The following is a 20,326-nucleotide window of genomic DNA, read 5'->3' on the forward strand; positions in this document are numbered from 1 at the left end:
ACCGAACACGTCTGATTGATTGATTGATTTGGGTTAAAGGCACAAAAATATGTGCAAACCTATCCCTTTAAGTGTCCCCAGTCTGTAGTGAGTGATAACGGTGGGCGTGTTTGAGGCTGACCTGCATTCTAACCCAGTTTTCCCTCACTGTAAAGTCTGGCCTGAATCTGACCTGCTGAGACCAGATGAAACAATGAACTGGATTTCCACTCCCCACTTTCGCTCAGCACAGAAAGAACCGCCGGGCTTTTCCTTTAATCAGGCCAGTGATGATTCTTTTATTTCTGCCTTGAGCCACATGACCGTCATTCAGTTACATCCCTAAAGAAATAATAATATTAATAATAATGGTAATAAAACTTTATTTACATGCAAGGAATATCCGTACAAACTCATGAACAAAAACAATAACCTCTGACTGGAAAGTGTTAGGGAGTGTTGTGCTGGTCTGAGTGGATCAGACACAGCAGTGCTGCTGGAGTTTTTAAACACTGTGTCCACTCACTGTCCACTCTATTAGACACTCCTACCTTGTGGGTCCACCTTGTAGATGTAAAGTCAGAGACGACAGCTCATCTGCTGCTGCACAGTTTGTGTTGGTCATCCTCTAGTCCTTCATCAGTGGTCACAGGACGCTGCCCACAGGACGCTGCCCACAGGACGCTGCCCACAGGACGCTGCTGGCTGGATATTTTTGGTTGGTGGACTATTCTCAGTCCAGCGGCACTGCTGTGTCTGATCCACTGTCAATGTCACTGCAGTGCTGAGAATGACCCACCACCCAAACAGTACCTGCTCTGTGAGGGTCCATGGGGTTCCTGACCACTGAAGAACAGGGTAACAGAGTATCAGAGAAACAGATGGACTACAGTCTGTAACTGCAGACTATATACATACACACACACACACACACACATATATACATATATATATATATTTATGTAAAGCTGAGATCACAATACTGCTGTTTTCACCCGTATCGTCCAGCTGTAGCTCATTACTCTGCTCAGTCAGCCATTCAGTCTGGCCCAGTAATCCATCTAATCTGATTATGTCCACTGTTGATCAGCTCTCCCACAAAATGCCCAGTCGCTCGGGCACCCACTCACACCGGGCTGAAGTGGCCGACGGAGTTGGACATGGCTGTGGTGAAAGAGGATGTGTACCCTAAGAAAATTCTGGAGTATATGGAGGGTTACTTGGTGTCGAAGGTAATTTCATTTTGTGTTTTTTAATTGTCTTGATTTCATTAGAAACCTGTAACTGTAATCAGAGTTCAGTCTGATTCTCCCTGTCCTTAAGAGCTCTTAACTTGCATGAAACTCCTTCTTTACAAATGAAACACTCTTAATAAGTATTATCTTAACGATCAATGAATTAATCTAATTTCCAATATTTTGTCTAGAAAACATTTAACATCATGTTAAATGATATGTTATATTGAATAATATGGGGTTGCTGTGGTGACACAGGGTGATAACCGTAAATTAAAAGGCCCACTGATGATGTTTTACAGCAGTCATAACCAATTAAATCCATTGTACAACTTCTCTTTATTACTTACAATTAAACAGGCTGTTTTTTTTTACTGTGCCTTTAAGACTGATGTATGTAAATGAGCTGATACGCTATATGGACAAAAGTATTGGGACACACTTCTTAGTCATTGAATCCAGATGTTTCATTCAGTCTCATTGCCACAGGTGTATAAAATCAAGCAGCTAGCCGTGCAGCCTGCCTTTACACACCCTTAGTGAAAGAGTGGGTCGTTCTAAAGAGCTCACTGAATTCCAGCGTGGTGCTGTAACAGGAGGTCCTCGATGAATGGGAGTGAATGGAGCTCAGCGGCTAAAAACGAGCAGTTAAAATAGTTTCTAATCACTCGCCCAGAGGTTTCCCTTAATTACACTAAAAAACAAGTAAATCTCACCTGTTTGTTTCCTTTATTCTACACTAAATGGGTTTCAGGCAGCAGGAGGCGGGGCTCTACTGCTAGAGCGGGATGATTGGCTATTTGCGCTTGCTGACGTCATGAACGTACATGAGGCGCCGGTTTAAACTCCTATAACTCGAGTTTAAAAGCTCTTAAATATAAAAGCGGTGTTAAAATGTTTTATGCTGTTCAGGAAGTTAATGAATTATTTTACATTAAAATGTTTCAGCGTTTATAAACTATGACTTCACTCAAAAGCTCCATATCAACCCATTCGTTCTGGACTCAGGAGCGCCCTCTAGTGTTTGACAGGTTCTCTGATATGATCTGAATTCTCTGTAACTCGGCCCCTGATGTCCAGCCGATACTGACAGTCAGTTATTGTTCACTGAAGTTTTCATACTATCGTTTCACATCCTGGTGTATTCAGATACAAATGAAAGACACAGATTCAAATCTGAGCCCTTTTCTGTATCTGACCCCTGACCTCTGTGCAGACACTGTTTGCTGCATGTGAGTTGGGGGTGTTCGACCTGCTGCAGGACTCACAGCGCCCCCTGGCCACGGCAGAGGTTGCGCAGGCTTTGGACAGCAGTGAGGACGGAATGGACAGACTGCTATCGGCCTGTGCAGGGCTGGAGCTGCTGACCACACAGCCCACGACGGATGGACAAGGTGCGATAGCCACGTTCACCCCAGTAACGCTGTAATGAGCTGTGATATACACTAAAACTGAAACGTCCACTGTCTATTGTTTTGGGTTATTTATTTTGACGTATTTATTGAGAAATGTGTATTTACTGAGAGCTGGAGGTTCTTGTGTGTATGTGCACACAGTTCTGTACAGTAACACAGAGATGTCCAGCATGTTTCTGACCAAGTCCAGTCCGCGGTCTCTGTACCACTCTATCGACTACAACTCCAACACCATGTACCTGTGCTGGCATTACCTCACAAACGCAGTCCGGTGAGCAACTCTAACACCAAAAATACCCCCTTCCCAATATCTCCCCCAGTGTCCTCCCCAAACCCTCCAAAATTTCACCCCATCTGACCCCAAACACACACCAAAATCTGCCCCAATATCTCCCCCAGTGTCCTCCCCAAACCCTCCAAAATTTCACCCCCAACTGACCCCAAACACGCACCAAAATCTGCCCCAATATCTCCCCCAGTGTCCTCCCCAAACCCTCCAAAATTTCACCCCCAACTGACCCCAAACACGCACCAAAATCTGCCCCAATATCTCCCCCAGTGTCCTCCCCAAACCCTCCAAAATTTCACCCCCATCTGACCCCAAACACGCACCAAAATCTGCCCCAATATCTCCCCCAGTGTCCTCCCCAAACCCTCCAAAATTTCACCCCCATCTGACCCCAAACACGCACCAAAATCTGCCCCAATATCTCCCCCAGTGTCCTCCCCAAACCCTCCAAAATTTCACCCCATCTGACCCCAAACACACCAAAATCTGCCCCAATATCTCCCCCAGTGTCCTCCCCAAACCCTCCAAAATTTCACCCCATCTGACCCCAAACACACCAAAATCTGCCCCAATATCTCCCCCAGTGTCCTCCCCAAACCCTCCAAAATTTCACCCCCATCTGACCCCAAACACACACCAAAATCTGCCCCAATATCTCCCTCAGTGTCCTCCCCAAACCCTCCAAAATTTCACCCCCATCTGACCCCAAACACACACCAAAATCTGCCCCAATATCTCCCCCAGTGTCCTCCCCAAACCCTCCAAAATTTCACCCCATCTGACCCCAAACACACCAAAATCTGCCCCAATATCTCCCCCAGTGTCCTCCCCAAACCCTCCAAAATTTCACCCCATCTGACCCCAAACACACACCAAAATCTGCCCCAATATCTCCCCCAGTGTCCTCCCCAAACCCTCCAAAATTTCACCCCCATCTGACACCAAACACACACCAAAATCTGCCCCAATATCTCCCCCAGTGTCCTCCCCAAACCCTCCAAAATTTCACCCCATCTGACCCCAAACACACACCAAAATCTGCCCCAATATCTCCCCCAGTGTCCTCCCCAAACCCTCCAAAATTTCACCCCCATCTGACACCAAACACACCAAAATCTGCCCCAATATCTCCCCCAGTGTCCTCCCCAAACCCTCCAAAATTTCACCCCCATCTGACACCAAACACACACCAAAATCTGCCCCAATATCTCCCCCAGTGTCCTCCCCAAACCCTCCAAAATTTCACCCCATCTGACCCCAAACACACCAAAATCTGCCCCAATATCTCCCCCAGTGTCCTCCCCAAACCCTCCAAAATTTCACCCCCATCTGACACCAAACACACCAAAATCTGCCCCAATATCTCCCCCAGTGTCCTCCCCAAACCCTCCAAAATTTCACCCCCATCTGACCCCAACCACACACCAAAATCTGCCCCAAATTTTTTCCCAAAAATCTCCCCTAAGATCTCGCCCCAGACCTCCCCAAAATCTCCCTTAGTATCTCACAACCCTCCCCCCAAAATCGCTGCCCAAAATCTCCCACCAGTCTGTCCCCTAAATTCTCCCCAGTATCTTCCCCAGCATTTTCCTCCCAAACCCCCCAATATCTCTCCCAACTCCCTAAAGATCTCAACGAGACCTCCACAAAATTTCCTATGTATCCCCCCAACATTTCCTGTTAATATCTTCCCCCAAAATCTCCCCCAGTATCTCCCCTAATGACTCCCTGAAAAATCTGCCTTTATAAATTCCCCCCAGTTTTTCCCCCAAAATACTCCCCCAATTTCTTCCCTAAAGAATTCTAAAATTTTCCTCCCAAAACCTCCCTCACGACCCCCCCCTCAACCCCCCCCCCCCCCCCCCCCCCCCCCCCACACACACACACAGAGCTTTTGGCATTAAAAAGCAGTAAATGTAGTTTGATGTATTTATATTTATATGCTGTGTTGATTAAAGCATCAGAACGTTGGCCACTAGATGTCGCACCTATCAAGGGCACCGCTCTGCAGTGCAGCTGAGAGAAAGGCCTTTAGTACAGCGCGTGATCTCCTTAAGAGAAATAAAGTATAAAAATAATACGTTTGTGCTTTAACTCAAGCGGAAACAAACATAAAGGACTTCACTGGAATAATATTTTACTTCTATTTTCACTGAAGTCCAGAGTTGAAATCGCAATAATTGTGTTAAAAATTTAGGAATATTTCATTCTAAGGGCTACAACAGACTCCAAATATGATGTATAAGGGAATATACCTGTAAATTTACAGAGGCTTACAGCTCACACTGAAATGAATGGTTGAAGAAAGGGATAAAAACATGGGATGGAATTTTTGGGTGGCCAGCAGAATTGATCAATGTGTATTATTAGCTATTATTATCATAAAACAGTGTCTCATCCGTGAGGCAGGATATCTATAAACATTTCACCAATAATAACGTTCTCTGAGGGAGCGTTTAGAGGTGGCCGCCAGGTTCCTATCACCACCACTGTGAACAATTCTGACCCGGCAAGTTTCTCTAGAACCTAGTTTCAGACCAAACCAGCTCCGAACGACTGTTTACATCTTAACCATTAATTACACAGAAGAAATTGGTGGAAATCTTCTTCAGCAGGGAAAAGTCTCTCCAAGAGGCTTTATTTTACACTCGAAATGGCCGAGAAACATTCAGCTCTACTGACTGAATCCCAGGCAGCTCATGTGCACATTGATGTATTGGAGAGAAACTTCATTTCGACCTTCTCTGGAACTCAAACATGTCCAAAACTCCAGTTCCTACCGCACTGACCAGTGTTCCCATTGTTCCTCTGTCTTCAGAGAGGGAAAGAACCAGTATGAGAGGGCATTTGGAGTGAGCTCCAAGGACCTGTTTGAAGCCATGTACAGGTGGGTTCTCCATCTCTAAAGGAAACCAAATGTGGTGCCTCTAAAGTGATCACATGTACATAGTTTCCTCCCCAGTTCCACATGTAGTGAATCAGAAAGAGGCGTAGTTGGTGCTCCGCTGGAGCTCAGAGGCTAAACATGTCATGAAAACGTATAAACTGCGTAGTATAAGTGCGGTCATCTATAAACTGGACAAATGACCAAGATTCAGGCTTTAATCCTGCTGAACAAACAGCTCATAACACCATACGTTCTATGCTGGTCTGGTGGTGGTTTAGCTGGTCACCGAGCATGGACAACCCGAATGACCAGTACATCAGCATCCGTAGCCCTGCGTATCGCTTTTTTATCATTTTTCACTTTTTGACATAATTTGAAAATGTATGTTCTTCTTTACATCGTGTGTAAATTTAATGAAGAATGGACCAAAAGAAACGGCCCAAAACGACTTGGAAAGACGTCTGGTTCCATTGACTTCCATTAAAAGTGAAGTAGGTTTTTTCCTTCTCCTGTAAAGTTCCCGTTTTGGAGATACAGGGTTTTTTTCCTACAACTGCGAAATGGTCAGCACGTTAATGCCCATTGCTGCTGACCAGAACACCAGCATCCAGAACTCAGTGTATGCCGGTGACCAGCAATGCAGGCCTATGCAGGGAAAGTGTCCACTGCTAGTGTTCTAGCTATGCTAATTTAGTTAACGTGTAGAAAACCACAAAATCAAGCAGGATTTAGGCGTGTATGATGATCGCTGGGGTTCTAGGTAACATTACTTGTTACCTACATTAGCCTTGTAGCTCCAGAGCTAAAACTAAAGAGGAAAACAATTTGAGTCCAGTTTGTGATGATTTCCCATCGGTTCCTGGTGGAGTCTAGTAGTCTCTAATGGTGTTCTTTGTTTGTCCTGATGGGTTGATATCACAGTGTGAAGGATTCTAATGGTTGAACAGGTGTTCTGGGACTGATTCCAGATGCATTCGATGGTCCTAATGGGATCTAAAGGTGTCCTACAGGAACCAAGTGGTCTCTAACTGGTGGTCACTTCAGCCAAGTCCTATTAGACAGCAAAGGCACCAGGTTTTAATCATCCCTGCTGAAAAACGACCATTACAATTATTAGGATTTACAATAGAGACCACTAGTTTCCTGGATTCCCATCAGAAAACCAGAAAATGCATTTAGAATCAGCCACTGGTCACCTGTTAAACCATTAGGACCCTTTTCTTTGTCATATCATCCCATTAAAAACGCCTAAACACATTATAAAACTATTAAGAAGCAACAGAAACACCTAATGGTTTCTATGGGTTTTTGAGCAGAGATGATGGTTAGACAGTCAGGCTGCAACTAATGATTATTTTCATTGTTGATTAATCTGTTGATTATTTCCTTGATTAATCGATTAGTTGTTTCATCTATAAAATGGTGAAAAAACGATGATCGGGGTTTTCCAAATTTACGAAGCAGGAATCTGAGAATTTTTACCTTTTATCGATTAATCGATTACAAAAATACCTGGTGATTCATTTAAGCCAGTAACTAAGCGATTAATCGATTAATTGTTGCAGCTCTATAGGCAGTTTGCCCTAATCGTCGGTCTATACGCTTCAGTCAGCTGTCGGCTTCACGCCGTAGTGGTACAGGTGGCAGCTGTGAGGTGAAACAGTGGGTTCCTGTTTTTTGGTGTGAATCGACTGAACACTCCAGAGGTTCTGCTGAGAGATGCTCTGAGAGGAAGGCCTCAGGGACTCGTCACGCTGGCTTAAGCAGAGCAGTCTGGCCTCAGAGCTGGGCTAAAACACCCCTCCATACACTCTGCTAGAAAGACCAGCATATCTTGCATTTTTACTGCTTTTCAGTTTTTGACCTATTTTGAAAATACGTGTTGCCTTTAACATTGTGTGTAAATTTCATGATGAAAGGACTCAAAGAAATGGACCAAAATGACTTGGAAAGACGTCTGGTTCCATTGACTTGCATTGAAAGTAAAGTAGTTTTTTCCTTCTCCTGTAAAATTGTCATTTTGGAGACACGAGGTTTCCTTTCCAACAGCGATGTGTTGGATGCTGGTATGCAGATCCACCAGCATGACCATGGGTGGCCAGCTTAACCAGCAACAGACCAGCAAAAACCAGCTTAGTGCTGTTTTTTTCAGCAGTTATTCACATACACTGCAAAAAGTGGCAAGAGAAGCCGTCTTAATGTGTCTAGTCACCACATCTAATATTCCTCGAGCTGATATTACTGTCAGCTTCTAATTGGATTGTTTATCTTATTTCTGTATATCATTTTACTTGCATTGAGCAAGTTTATTAATTAAAATAATCTCACTGTATGGCAGATAATTTAGCTTATTAAAAGAAATTTCACTGAAACCAGGGAAATGATCTCCCAATGCAGTGAGATTACTTAATAAAATCACTTCAAACAAGTCAAATCATCTTCTAATATTCATTCAATCATCTAAAAATGAGAAATATTCGATATTTAGACAAGATGATTTCACTTGATAAGATGATGTTTTTTGCAGTGTAAAAGACTTCAGGCTACATTATATCTTATGATCTTATGGTAACCAATTTGAATGGGTTGAAATACTTTCTAGTCATGACATGTGGCCAATTATCGTTAATGAGAACATTATAGAAATTTATACTGTAATAATGTCGTGAAACCTTAAAGGGACGAAACAGACAAACATGTCTACTTGCCTTATACGTCGGCGCTGCAGTAGTCTAGTAAGATTTTAGGTAGGAGGAGCTGTTTGGGGCTGTTTTGTAATTTTTAAAATTATTTTCAGATGGTGGATGCAGAAAAATAGCACATAGCTGACGTTACTGTCAGGACGTTGATTATCTGATTATGGCCATAACTGTGGTAAAAAATAAAGGAGATGCCTGGCTAGCTAAATTTCCTTGCCGCGGAGTGGCTGCTTTTCCGTGGAGTCCATTCATTGCTGAATTAAGACAGAATGACTGTTTTGTTTACAATAAGAGTTACACTACTGCTGACTTGATTGTATTTATCAGCCTATAATCCAGGCTATCTTGGAAGACCCCACAGGGATTCCCAATGCTTGTATGATGTATTAGACCAAAGTGTGCTGGGTAGCCAAAGAAAAACATGGGAACAATGTGAAATCGTGAATGAGCCCATGGGTCAATGTAACGGGGAGCGAGGAGGCGGACGCAGACGCTGAGATAAGCGAGATTTATTAAGGGCAAATCCAGGGTCATGGTCAAGACTGTCCAGGTTCATATAACCAACACGGATGGATGTGGGTGCAGACATGAAGAGAAACCCAAACACCCAACAGATACAAACCACACAGAGCTTCCAACAAAGACTGATACATGAAACAAAGACCAGCAAACACAAGAGGCAAACACAGGGCTTAAATGCACAGGGTTAACGAGGTTCAGGTGACAACAATCAGGGGCGGAGTTACAAAACAAGGGGCAGGACTTAAACCAAAAACAAAGAAGCACTTGTCTGGTTGCGCCACCTGACTTTTCAGACTAATTTCAAACTAATCAGGCATCAACTTAGACATCCGTAGAAACCTTTGTCCTTGAACATGACTTTATATTAACATTTTTTCTAATAGATAAGCATATTAATACTAAATTAATAATAAAACCACAATTTTTTACTAACTTCTAAACTAACTAAAGGTCTAATGACCTTTCTTCTTAATGATCTTATTAACGATGTAGTGTGCCAGCCTTTTTTTCATAAAGGCATGTCAAAATAAAATACCTTTTATTTTATATATATATTTTATTTATTATAGCGTTTTTAACTGTGCCACCTGACATTTGGAGAAATAAGAACTTGTGGAAAAAAGACGTGTTTCAGTAAGTTGCGTACTTTTAAGGTTGCCTTATTTTGCAACATGTTTATTTTATTTTAAAGTTTTTAGGTATAAAATCATGCCAAACTGTTTAGCTTAGCATTTTATATAACTAAATTACATTTAAAATGTAAAATTGTGACTAATCTAAAAAATGTATAATTATTAATGTATTAATAATAAAATAATTTTAAAAAAAAACAACAACTTTTAGACTTTTGAAGGCAAAAACAACGTAAAATTAATTTTGCACAGATGCACTGAAAATAGTTCCACATAGAAAAGTTATTATTATTATTACGTAACTTGTACGTTTTTATATATTTTTAATGAAAATTGTGGACATGGACACGTCATGTCGATGACCAATATAATGCTGCACTAGAACACTACACAGCATGACAAATGACATGGTAAAGCACTAATTTTAGGCTGGAATGGCTAAGATTTGACTATAGGTGTATGTACACCTGCCATAGCTTAACAAGAAGAAAAACCAAGTGATCATGTCAAATTGGGTCGTTACACCAGGACCAGAGAAAGCATAAAGGAGTGATGCTATGTAGAGAGAACATGTTCTGAATTTGCCGTTTCCTGGCAGATTGATATTCTTAATTAACACACTTTGCTTTGGAACTCCAAGAGAAACAGCCCAGCATGCCTGACAGTGTCTTCTGCTTTCATGACTGGATGTATCCAAGGAGTTTTGTGTCTCTTGGGAGAAGAACAGAATCTGGTAAGTTACAAAACACTTCTGAAAACATCCCACGGCCAGCGGGTTTCACCAAGCTGTCTGGTGTTGTATTCGTAAAAGCCAACCGACTCTCCGAGGTTAACACTGAGGAGCTGCTGACTAATGACTGGCTGCTGTATCCCAGGCCGCCCTGGGGGTCATCTCCAACATGAAAGGCTTGACATTTGGGTCCTTGAGCTGTCTCAGGCTCTGCTTGGCTCCAGGACAGCTGAGAGAGGAGGCCGTGTCTTCAGCCTTCAACCACGCTGCGCCTGCTTATCGTCTTGCCAGGCTGACAGGGCATGGTTGGTGGCCCAGAGAACCCAAAGCCTGAAAACAACCCAAAGCCTGATAACAAACTTCACAAAACCAGCCCTAAGAAACAAGCTGTCCGTGCTAGTTAGGTTTAGGTTCTGCTCCTGCGTCCCCGGCCGAACCACCGTTATTCCTCCTTCTTTAGCCAATTTGTGATGTGAGCTTTTGGTTGTAGGTCCGACGAGGAGATGGTGAAGTTCATGCAGCTGATGAACTCCATCTGGAACATCTGCGGCAGGGATGTGGTCATGGCCTTCGACCTTTCTCCGTTCAAGAGCGTTTATGATCTCGGAGGTGAGCCCTGTTCTCGCTAGGTAAATCGATCTCAGTCCCAGTCAGGGGGAGGTGCAAGACAGGAATTTACAATAAAGCCAACCACAAATGTGTGTATTAACCCGTGTTACTGTAAGTAGGTCAGTTTTCTTCTTCCACAGCTCTGATTTGCAGACACTGTTAAGGTGCAGGACTATTTGATTAGGACAACCAAGCTGGGTCACCAAGCGTCCATCTGGGCCCCCGCTGGCTTTCCCAGCATGCATTGCTGTTGGCAGGAAACTTTTTACAGGGAGAGAAGCAGAGCAGAACGCTTTGATTGATCTCATTACCAAGAGGTTGTGGGTTCAAGTTCCTGGTTAACTGAACAACAGCAGATGAGGAACCGGAGGCTGTAAAACCCAACAGTCAGTGGTGTGGTGGTCACACGACGTGGTGCTCACTCTGACCTTTTCTGAAATGCCCTTGAGAGGGACGGAAGAGGGGTGAGCTTGGACATAAAAACACATGGACCCACACATATATAGCCAGAAGGTAAACATGATAACTGTCTGCTCTTTTTAGCCGGAAGTGTGAGAGTCTAGCGACGGGAGGAAGGTGATGAACACGACTGCCAGCTCAGTGATGGAGCAAGTTTTGTGGTTCTGAGTATATTTAAACGGGAGATTTGGTCTCTTTGGCAGGACCACTCTCATCACTGGGGTGGAACCCTCGAGGCTCCATCTCAGTGCCTTCAGTCAGGGAACATAACTGAACCATAATCCACTGAAATGATCTGTTCTAAGCTGGACTGACTCCACTCACCCCGCCTTGCCTCCAGGCTTTTACTCTACTGCTCTGTTTTAAAACATTCAGTTATGAAAAGGAACAAATACCAACTTTTCACCTGGAGAACCTGATTTAAGCTTCACAATCAGACCTTAGAACCACTGCTGGAGCTTTGTGGGTTCACAAGTTCAGAAAATCAAAAACAACTGAACAAAGAAATTTTGTCAGGTATCCAATCAACACGTTTATATCCACTTGAGTAATCAGATAATGAGGAAACTCCAGGTCTACATGAGTCAGACAGTAATCAGATAATGAGGAAACTCCAGGTCTACATGAGTCAGACAGTAATCAGATAATGGGGAAACTCCAGGTCTACATGAGTCAGACAGTAATCAGATAATGGGGAAACTCCAGGTCTACATGAGTCAGACAGTAATCAGATAATGGGGAAACTCCAGGTCTACAGGAGTCAGACAGTAATCAGATAATGGGGAAACTCCAGGTCTACATGAGTCAGACAGTAATCAGATAATGGGGAAACTCCAGGTCTACATGAGCCAGACAGTAATCAGATAATGGGGAAACTCCAGGTCTACATGAGTCAGACAGTAATCAGATAATGGGGAAACTCCAGATCTACATGAGTCAGACAGTAATCAGATAATGGGGAAACTCCAGGTCTACAGGAGTCAGACAGTAATCAGATAATGGGGAAACTCCAGGTCTACATGAGTCAGACAGTAATCAGATAATGGGGAAACTCCAGGTCTACATGAGTCAGACAGTAATCAGATAATGGGGAAACTCCAGGTCTACATGAGTCAGACAGTAATCAGATAATGGGGGAAACTCCAGGTCTACAGGAGTCAGAGAGTAATCAGATAATGAGGAAACTCCAGGTCTACAGGAGTCAGACAGTAATCAGATAATGGGGAAACTCCAGGTCTACATGAGTCAGACAGTAATCAGATAATGGGGAAACTCCAGGTCTACATGAGTCAGACAGTAATCAGCTAATGGGGAAACTCCAGGTCTACATGAGCCAGACAGTAATCAGATAATGGGGAAACTCCAGGTCTACATGAGTCAGACAGTAATCAGATAATGGGGAAACTCCAGGTCTACATGAGTCAGACAGTAATCAGATAATGGAGAAACTCCAGGTCTACAGGAGTCAGACAGTAATCAGATAATGGGGAAACTCCAGGTCTACATGAGTCAGACAGTAATCAGATAATGGGGAAACTCCAGGTCTACATGAGTCAGACAGTAATCAGATAATGGGGAAACTCCAGGTCTACAGGAGTCAGACAGTAATCAGATAATGGGGAAACTCCAGGTCTACATGAGTCAGACAGTAATCAGATAACGGGGAAACTCCAGGTCTACAGGAGTCAGACAGTAATCAGATAATGGGGAAACTCCAGGTCTACATGAGTCAGACAGTAATCAGATAATGGGGAAACTCCAGGTCTACAGGAGTCAGACAGTAATCAGATAATGGGGAAACTCCAGGTCTACACGAGTCAGACAGTAATCAGATAATGGGGAAACTCCAGGTCTACATGAGTCAGACTCCAGGTCATGGTCATGTAAACACTGCAGTCCAATCTAGAAGTTCATATTTTCAAACATACAGACAAAATAGCTTAAGAAGGTGTAGGTACTTGCATTGCCCACACAATCTCTCTTGTGTTCTTAGGGAGTTTCTCCTTTTGATTCTTGGTTCTTCTCAGTGGTTCTTCCCCATGTTCTAAGGGAGTTTCTCCTTTTGAGTTTCTGTTCCTCTCATTGGTTCTTCCTCATGTTCTAAGGGAGTTTCTCCTTTTGATTCTTGGTTCTTTCTCAAGCTCTCCGTTAAATTTTCCTTTCAGTCTTGGTTCCTCTCAGTGCTTCCTCCTCATGTTCTTAGGGAGTTTCTCCTTTTGTATCTTGGCTCCCCTCAGTGGTTCCTCCTCAGGTTCTACATTTCTGTTCAAGCCTTAAAAAGCACCATGCAAATAAAACTGGACTGAATCTGAATCTGAGGTTCTGAGAGTCCAGCAGTTACATGTCAGTTGACTGCTGATGTTGAAGGTCCAGCTGAAGGTATGAAATAAAAAGGCCACTAGATGGAGATGTGGCGCTAAAGCTGCAGAGAGCCTGTTCTTGTAGATGACAATCACATACAGGCGCGCACACACATAGTTGTGACCACCCTGCTGAGACAGACCCCTGACTGGCACTGCCAGCTCACATCTCATGATGGGGAAGCTCTCCCCCACATCCTCTGCCAGAGCACAGCCAAACCATTGTCCTTCACTGAAGTCCTCCAGCAGGCAAGCCTTAGACTGTGGGTAAATATATATATATATATATATATTTATACTGTCCAAAAATCAGAGACCACCTCTTTCCCTTTATTCCAGCTTCTATTCTATTCAGGAGCCTCACTTTCAGCTCCTCAGAGAACCTGCAGACACGCCTCCAAAGCTGGTTGATGAATTTTCTGAAGTAATCAAACCCATTCAGTGGTGCTGAGGTCCGGACTCTGGGGTGGTCAGTCCATCGTCCAGCTTCTTTGTTTGATGTGTCCGTCTCCTTTTCTCAGTGAGGTTCTTCTTGATCAGCTACACGTCCTTTCATTCCCACAGCGCTGAGTGGTCTTGTCACAGTGGAACGATGGACAGAAACACCTGTGGATGTTTTCAGATCTGAAGCAGCTTGATCTTCTCCTCTCTCTCAGAGATCAAAGCTTTCAGTGCTGTTTATCTGATGGGGGCAGTTTTGGGGTCGACCAGCTCTTCCAGGTGATTGTTAGGAGACACATTATATACATTTGATTGTTTATATGTATCTCTTTAATTTACCTGAACTTGGTTTGAGTGACCATTCGATTCGTCACTAACAAAACAATCATAACTCAACTCAAACTTTACCAAATGATTCAGTAGTGACTGTTTCGGTAGTTCTCATATGAGCTCATTTTGAGCATAAACTCGAAAACGCAGCCGGTAAAATGACCACCAAACACGGCTTTGAACAGCTGTACAAACATTAAATCATCATATTTTTTATTAAAACACAAAAAGTACTGGACTGCAGAAAATCTGAGCTTCAGTAGTGACGATTCTTAATGTTCCACACTGATTTCCAGACTTTGGGACACATTTACTTCAAAACAGTCGGCTCTAACTCACCATGTGGCCATGAGGAACAGGGATGCAGCCTCACTTCCTGCTCTAAAATCCAGGCGGCATGGCTAAAATAAGGCTCCGCCCATGGACTAAAACTTTGTGTTTTGGTAGTGACATGAAAACATGTCATCAAAAAATGTTGTTTATTATAAAATTGGGCTCATCATGAATCTAAAAATCAACTTCATTCTAAGAAATACCACAAAGATAAAAAAATTAAATAAAAATTAAAAAATTAAAATTAAATAAAAGTTCCAAAAATGATTTAATTTTTGGAGGTTGAAATTTAGAGGTTAGGGTTTAAGACAGTCACCTCCCAATAAAAAACCTATAAATGATGATTTTTTATTTATTTAGCTCAATACTATCTCAGTGAAGGCCTTGGAATTAAATATTAATCTATTTAAATACTTTTTTAACTATGGGACATATTATTACACAATATATATATACACCAACTCCGGTCTAGAATGTGTGAAAGTGTTGGTACTGGACGTCCAGCTGCGTCCAGAGGGGGTTTGTTCGTACTGTTTTCTGATTGGTCCGTTATGAGACGTCGGCCAGAAGTGACAGGAAGGTCGTAAGAAACGTCAGAGGAGATCAGAAGCGACAGCAGTGGGTGCGTGCCGGTGCGTAAGGACAGCTGAGGTGATGTTCTCTTCTATTATTGAAGGCAGAAAGTCGCTGTCTCTCTGGATTGGCTTTGACGCTGGGCGTGTAGAGCGTGTGGGCTGTGACCCCCCGGCCGTCACGCAGTGTGGGCAGAGGAGCTGGTCAGAGGGGTCCAGTCTGAAACACCTGTGAAGAAGGCGGCACATTTCAGCCACTTCTAATTCAAATCTGAGAGAAAATCCCAAACCAGGAGTTTCTCCTTCGTGATAATCAGAGACGGATAGAGGAACATAAACCTCCAGTAGACGTGTTTGGCAAATTCAAAATGAACTCAAAATTAGAACAAACCACAAACGTTTACATGTATTTGCTTTAAATTAACCCAAAACTATGATAATCCTTTTTGTTTTGTCTTATTTTAGTAATGTTTACTCATATTGTGCTTGAAAACAGTCAAAGCAGTAACTTTGCAGAGGCTCAACTATTATAATGATGTGAAACAACAGGTTGAAACTTATTTTTCAGTTTATATTATAAAAGCACATTAAAACTCCATTTTTTTCAGTGGAGTTACATTGTCATCCGTGGTGTTACAGTAGTGTTACTGTGGTGTCACCAGCAGAGTTACAGTGGTGTTACAGTAGTGTTGCCAGTAGTGTTACAGTGGTGTTACAGTGGTGTCATCAGTGGTGTTACAGTGGTTTTGTCAGTAGTGTTACAGTGGTGTCACCAGTAGTGTTACCGTGATGTCGTTAGTAGTGTTACAGTGTTGTCATCAGTGGTGTAATTGTAGCTTTCAGGCATGTTGGTTTTGTTGTCGGTGATGTTACAGTGGTGTCGTCAGTAGTGTTACAGTAGTGTGACAGTGGTGTCGTCAGTAGTGTTACAGTAGTGTGACAGTGGTGTCGTCAGTAGTGTTACAGTGTTTTCTTTACAGCTCTGTACAGACAAAATAATCTTTATCAGCTTTTAATAACTCAATAACACTGAACATAGAAAGTTAACGTGAAAGGTTACACCTGTCCTGTATTCACACTCACTGTCCACTTCATCAGCTCCACTTACTGTATAGCTGCACTCTGTAGTTCTACAGTTACAGACTGTAGTCCATCTGTTTCTCTGATACTCTGTTACCCTGTTCTTCAGTGGTCAGGACCCCCATGGACCCTCACAGAGCAGGTACTATTTGGGTGGTGGGTCATTCTCAGCACTGCAGTAACACTGACATGGTGGTGGTGCGTTAGTGTGTGTTGTGCTGGTCTGAGTGGATCAGACACAGCAGTGCTGCTGGAGTTATTAAATGCCTCAGTGTCCTGTGGGCAGTGTCCTGTGACCACTGATGAAGGACTAGAGGATGACAACACAAACTGTGCAGCAGCAGATGAGCTGTCGTCTCTGACTTTACATCTACAAGGTGGACCGACGAGGTAGGAGTGTCTAATGGAGTGGACAGTGAGTGGACAGTGAGGATAGTTTCTCGGATGCTGAGGCTAATTTTGAGCGCTGCCCTGATTTCAGTCTGTTTTTAGAGCTGTTAGTGTTTTTTTCTCAGGCTGTAGTGGAGCGTTGGCGAGGCAGTGTGTGCAGATCTACCCCGACTGCAACGTCACCATCTTCGACCTCCCAAAGGTCGTACACATGAGCCGAGAGCACTTCCCCTCAGACGACCGGATCCATTTCCACGAAGGTAGGAGTGCCACCAAGGGGTCTGGAGGAGGAACAGTGCTAGCAGAGAGAAATGCGTGTCAATGTTAACCAGCTAGTCTCACCTCGTTAGACGCTGAATAACTGAGTCACAATAAGAATAAAGAGCAATGAAGAGTTGATGTGAGGATCTGAGGCAGACTTTCATTTCTAACTGACAGGCTTTGTGTGTGTGTGTGTGTGCATGTGTGAGTGTGCGTGCGTTGTGTGTGCTTGTTTGTTTGTGTGTGTATGTTTTTGTGTGTGTGTTTGTTTGTGTATGTGTGTGTGTGTTTGTTTGTGTCTGTGTGTGTGTGTGTTTGTGTGTGTGTGTGTGTGTGTGTGTGTGTGTGCGCGCATGTGTGTTTGTGTGTATGTGTGTGTCTGTTTGTTTGTGTGTGTGTGTGTGTGTTTGTTTGTGTGTGTGTGTGTGTGTGTGTGTGTGTGTGCGCATGTGTGTTTGTGTGTATGTGTCCTGCAGGAGATTTCTTTAAGGACAGTCTGCCAGAAGCTGACCTCTACATCCTAGCAAGGATCCTGCATGACTGGACAGACGAGAGGAATGTAGAGCTGCTGACCAAAATTCACCAATCCTGCAGCCCAGGTACACACACACACACACACACACACACACTTGTATCTGTGAATTGTGGGGCCATTACATAGACCTCCATTCATTCATATACTGGAAACTTGCCCAAACATTAACTTCTGGGTCCTTGAGTCGCCCCCGGGTGTCAAATTCTCTGTCTCTATATCTGTGTCTGTATCTTTGTGATGATCCAGCTCAGAAAACTGGTTTAAATACTTCCTGAATCCGTAGAGCCGCCCTTTCCATTCCATCTTAACATAAGATCATATGACACTCACATCCGGAGTTATGAGCCTATGAAGAGGGGCTGAGATACACATAATCTTCCTCTCACCATGTGGAACTGGTGGATTTGTGTGTCCAACTACATTCTGCATCATACATGACCCTGTAGTGGAAATCACTGCATGGGCTCAGAAACACTTCTGACAACCACTGACTGTGAACACAGCTCATCACTGCATCCACAAACGCTGACAGAGCGCTGTCAAAGAAGAGGTGATGAAACACAGCGGTAAACACGCCCCCTGTCCGAACTTTTTTGGAACACCATCAAATTCAAAATGGGCAAATATTTTTCAAAAAAGAAAGTTTCAACATTTGATATGTTGTCTTTGTAGTATTTTCCTTTAAAATGTGGTTTACATGATTTGTACATCATTGCATCTTATTTTTTTACATTCTTCACAGCATCCCAACTTTTTTGGAACTGGGGTTTTATATCATTTTTTGGGGTAAAAACTAAGTAAAATATTTTAAATAAGCTTTGTATTTATATATATATATATATATATATATCAACACTACATAAATCAATTAATGTATGTATATATATATATATACATATCCATTAATTGATTTATGTAGTGTTGATATGAGATCAGATCAGATTTGATCATGGCAAAGATTTGATGTTGCTACAGCTTTAATTGGTAATATTTGAAATGGATTTTCTGTGGCTATAAAATCTGTAATCTCTGATATCAAATGTTATGAACCCGAATGGCTCATGAAATGAGTCTAAAAGGGAATTAACATGTTTCTCTGTTAACTCCTTAAACTCGATGTAAATACTGAATAATACGACTTAGAATGCAATAAGCTAGAGGTTTTAAGGGGTTAAACATTTCTATTTAGTGTTGGACGAAGTCCCCAAACCCTGTACATGAGTTAAAGTCGAGACCCCCAAGGTAAAATATTCCTCCAGTAAAGTAGAAGTTCCTCCCTTTAGACCTCCACTTGAGTAAAAGTACTAAAGTATTTCCCTTCAAATGTACTTAAGTATAAAGTAAAAGTACTAAAAGAGTAATTCTGGCTCTGATGTCCTGTTATCATTTTTATAACCAGACTGGCTTCATGAACTCATTTCAGGTGAAAGTCCTCCAGCGTCTCTCTTGGTAAACCAGTCTTTTAATAGAACGTCATTAATTAGTGACGCTGACGTCTATTAAAATGATCAGAAGCACAAAACACTGAAGGTAAACAGTTTCCATCAGGGAGAACCGAGTGGCTCTGAAATCACTTTTTACACACAAGCAAAGTTTCAGCTTCAGATTTAAATAGATGTCGACTGCATATGTGGACATATTTCTATATTGTGCTCTTTTTATGGCCTCCTGACTCTTCAGCTCTGCTCCCTGTGCGTGTGTAGGTGGAGGTGTTTTGCTGGTTGAAGCTCTCCTCTCTGAAGATAACACTGGACCCCTGACCGCTCAACTCTACTCCCTCAACATGCTGGTGCAGACTGAGGGCCGAGAGCGGAAAGGCTCCGAATACGCCGCCTTGCTGACCAAAGCCGGATTTACCACAGTCCACATCCACAAAACAGGAAAGGTCTACGACGCCGTACTCGCACTGATGTAGATCTCACTGCTTACAGTGACCAGAAATGGTCAGCTCTGACCCCGTGTCTCCCTTTAGAGAGGAGTACAGAAACATGTCAAATAAAAAGGAAAATTAAAGGCATTGTTGTGAAGTGTTCTGTGCTTCTACCAGTTTAATCCCCTAAACTCTAACTCCACATTTCAGCTCCTCACAAATACAGAATATACACATTAGTTTCATACTAAAAACTGAATAATTTATAGTACACACTGAATAATACATAGTAGGTACTGAATAATTCATAGTAGATACTGAAAGATTTCAAATGGATCCTGAAATGTTCATAGTACACACTGAATAATTCATAATGGATACTGTATAATTCATATTAGACACTGAATAATTCACATTAGGCACTGAATAATTCACATTAGACACTGAATAATTCATATTGGATACTGAATATTAATGGTTATTTTGTGATTGTATTTGCTCTGGTAATCAAAAATGTGATTTTGAATTAGTGAATGTTTAGCTGTGTTTATTTAGAGATGACCTCTGCCGTTGGTCATTTTAATTAGCAGAGCGCCCGTCTGCCCGGAGCGTCTCTCCTCTTACACTGCTGTCCTGATCCGTCACTAAAGAAACGGACCTCCGCTCTACAGGGACCGCCGTAATAATGACGCGGAGCC

At 42.7% G+C, this 20,326-nt stretch overlaps 1 protein-coding gene across 1 annotated transcript; it reads left to right on the forward strand.

Moving 5' to 3' along the window:
- Positions 1 to 1,106: 1,106 nt before the first annotated feature.
- On the forward strand, positions 1,107 to 19,775 carry asmt (acetylserotonin O-methyltransferase). The gene is made up of 8 exons (XM_017717979.2): positions 1,107 to 1,211; positions 2,431 to 2,608; positions 2,771 to 2,900; positions 5,737 to 5,805; positions 10,879 to 10,997; positions 17,088 to 17,222; positions 17,700 to 17,822; positions 19,462 to 19,775. Exons 1-8 carry the CDS (start codon positions 1,140 to 1,142, stop codon positions 19,671 to 19,673), a joined length of 1,038 nt encoding a protein of 345 aa, XP_017573468.1. The 5' UTR covers positions 1,107 to 1,139; the 3' UTR covers positions 19,674 to 19,775.
- Positions 19,776 to 20,326: the final 551 nt, after the last annotated feature.

Source organism: Pygocentrus nattereri, chromosome 6 (genome assembly GCF_015220715.1).
Source record: "Pygocentrus nattereri isolate fPygNat1 chromosome 6, fPygNat1.pri, whole genome shotgun sequence".
Classification (NCBI taxonomy): Eukaryota; Metazoa; Chordata; class Actinopteri; order Characiformes; family Serrasalmidae; genus Pygocentrus; species Pygocentrus nattereri.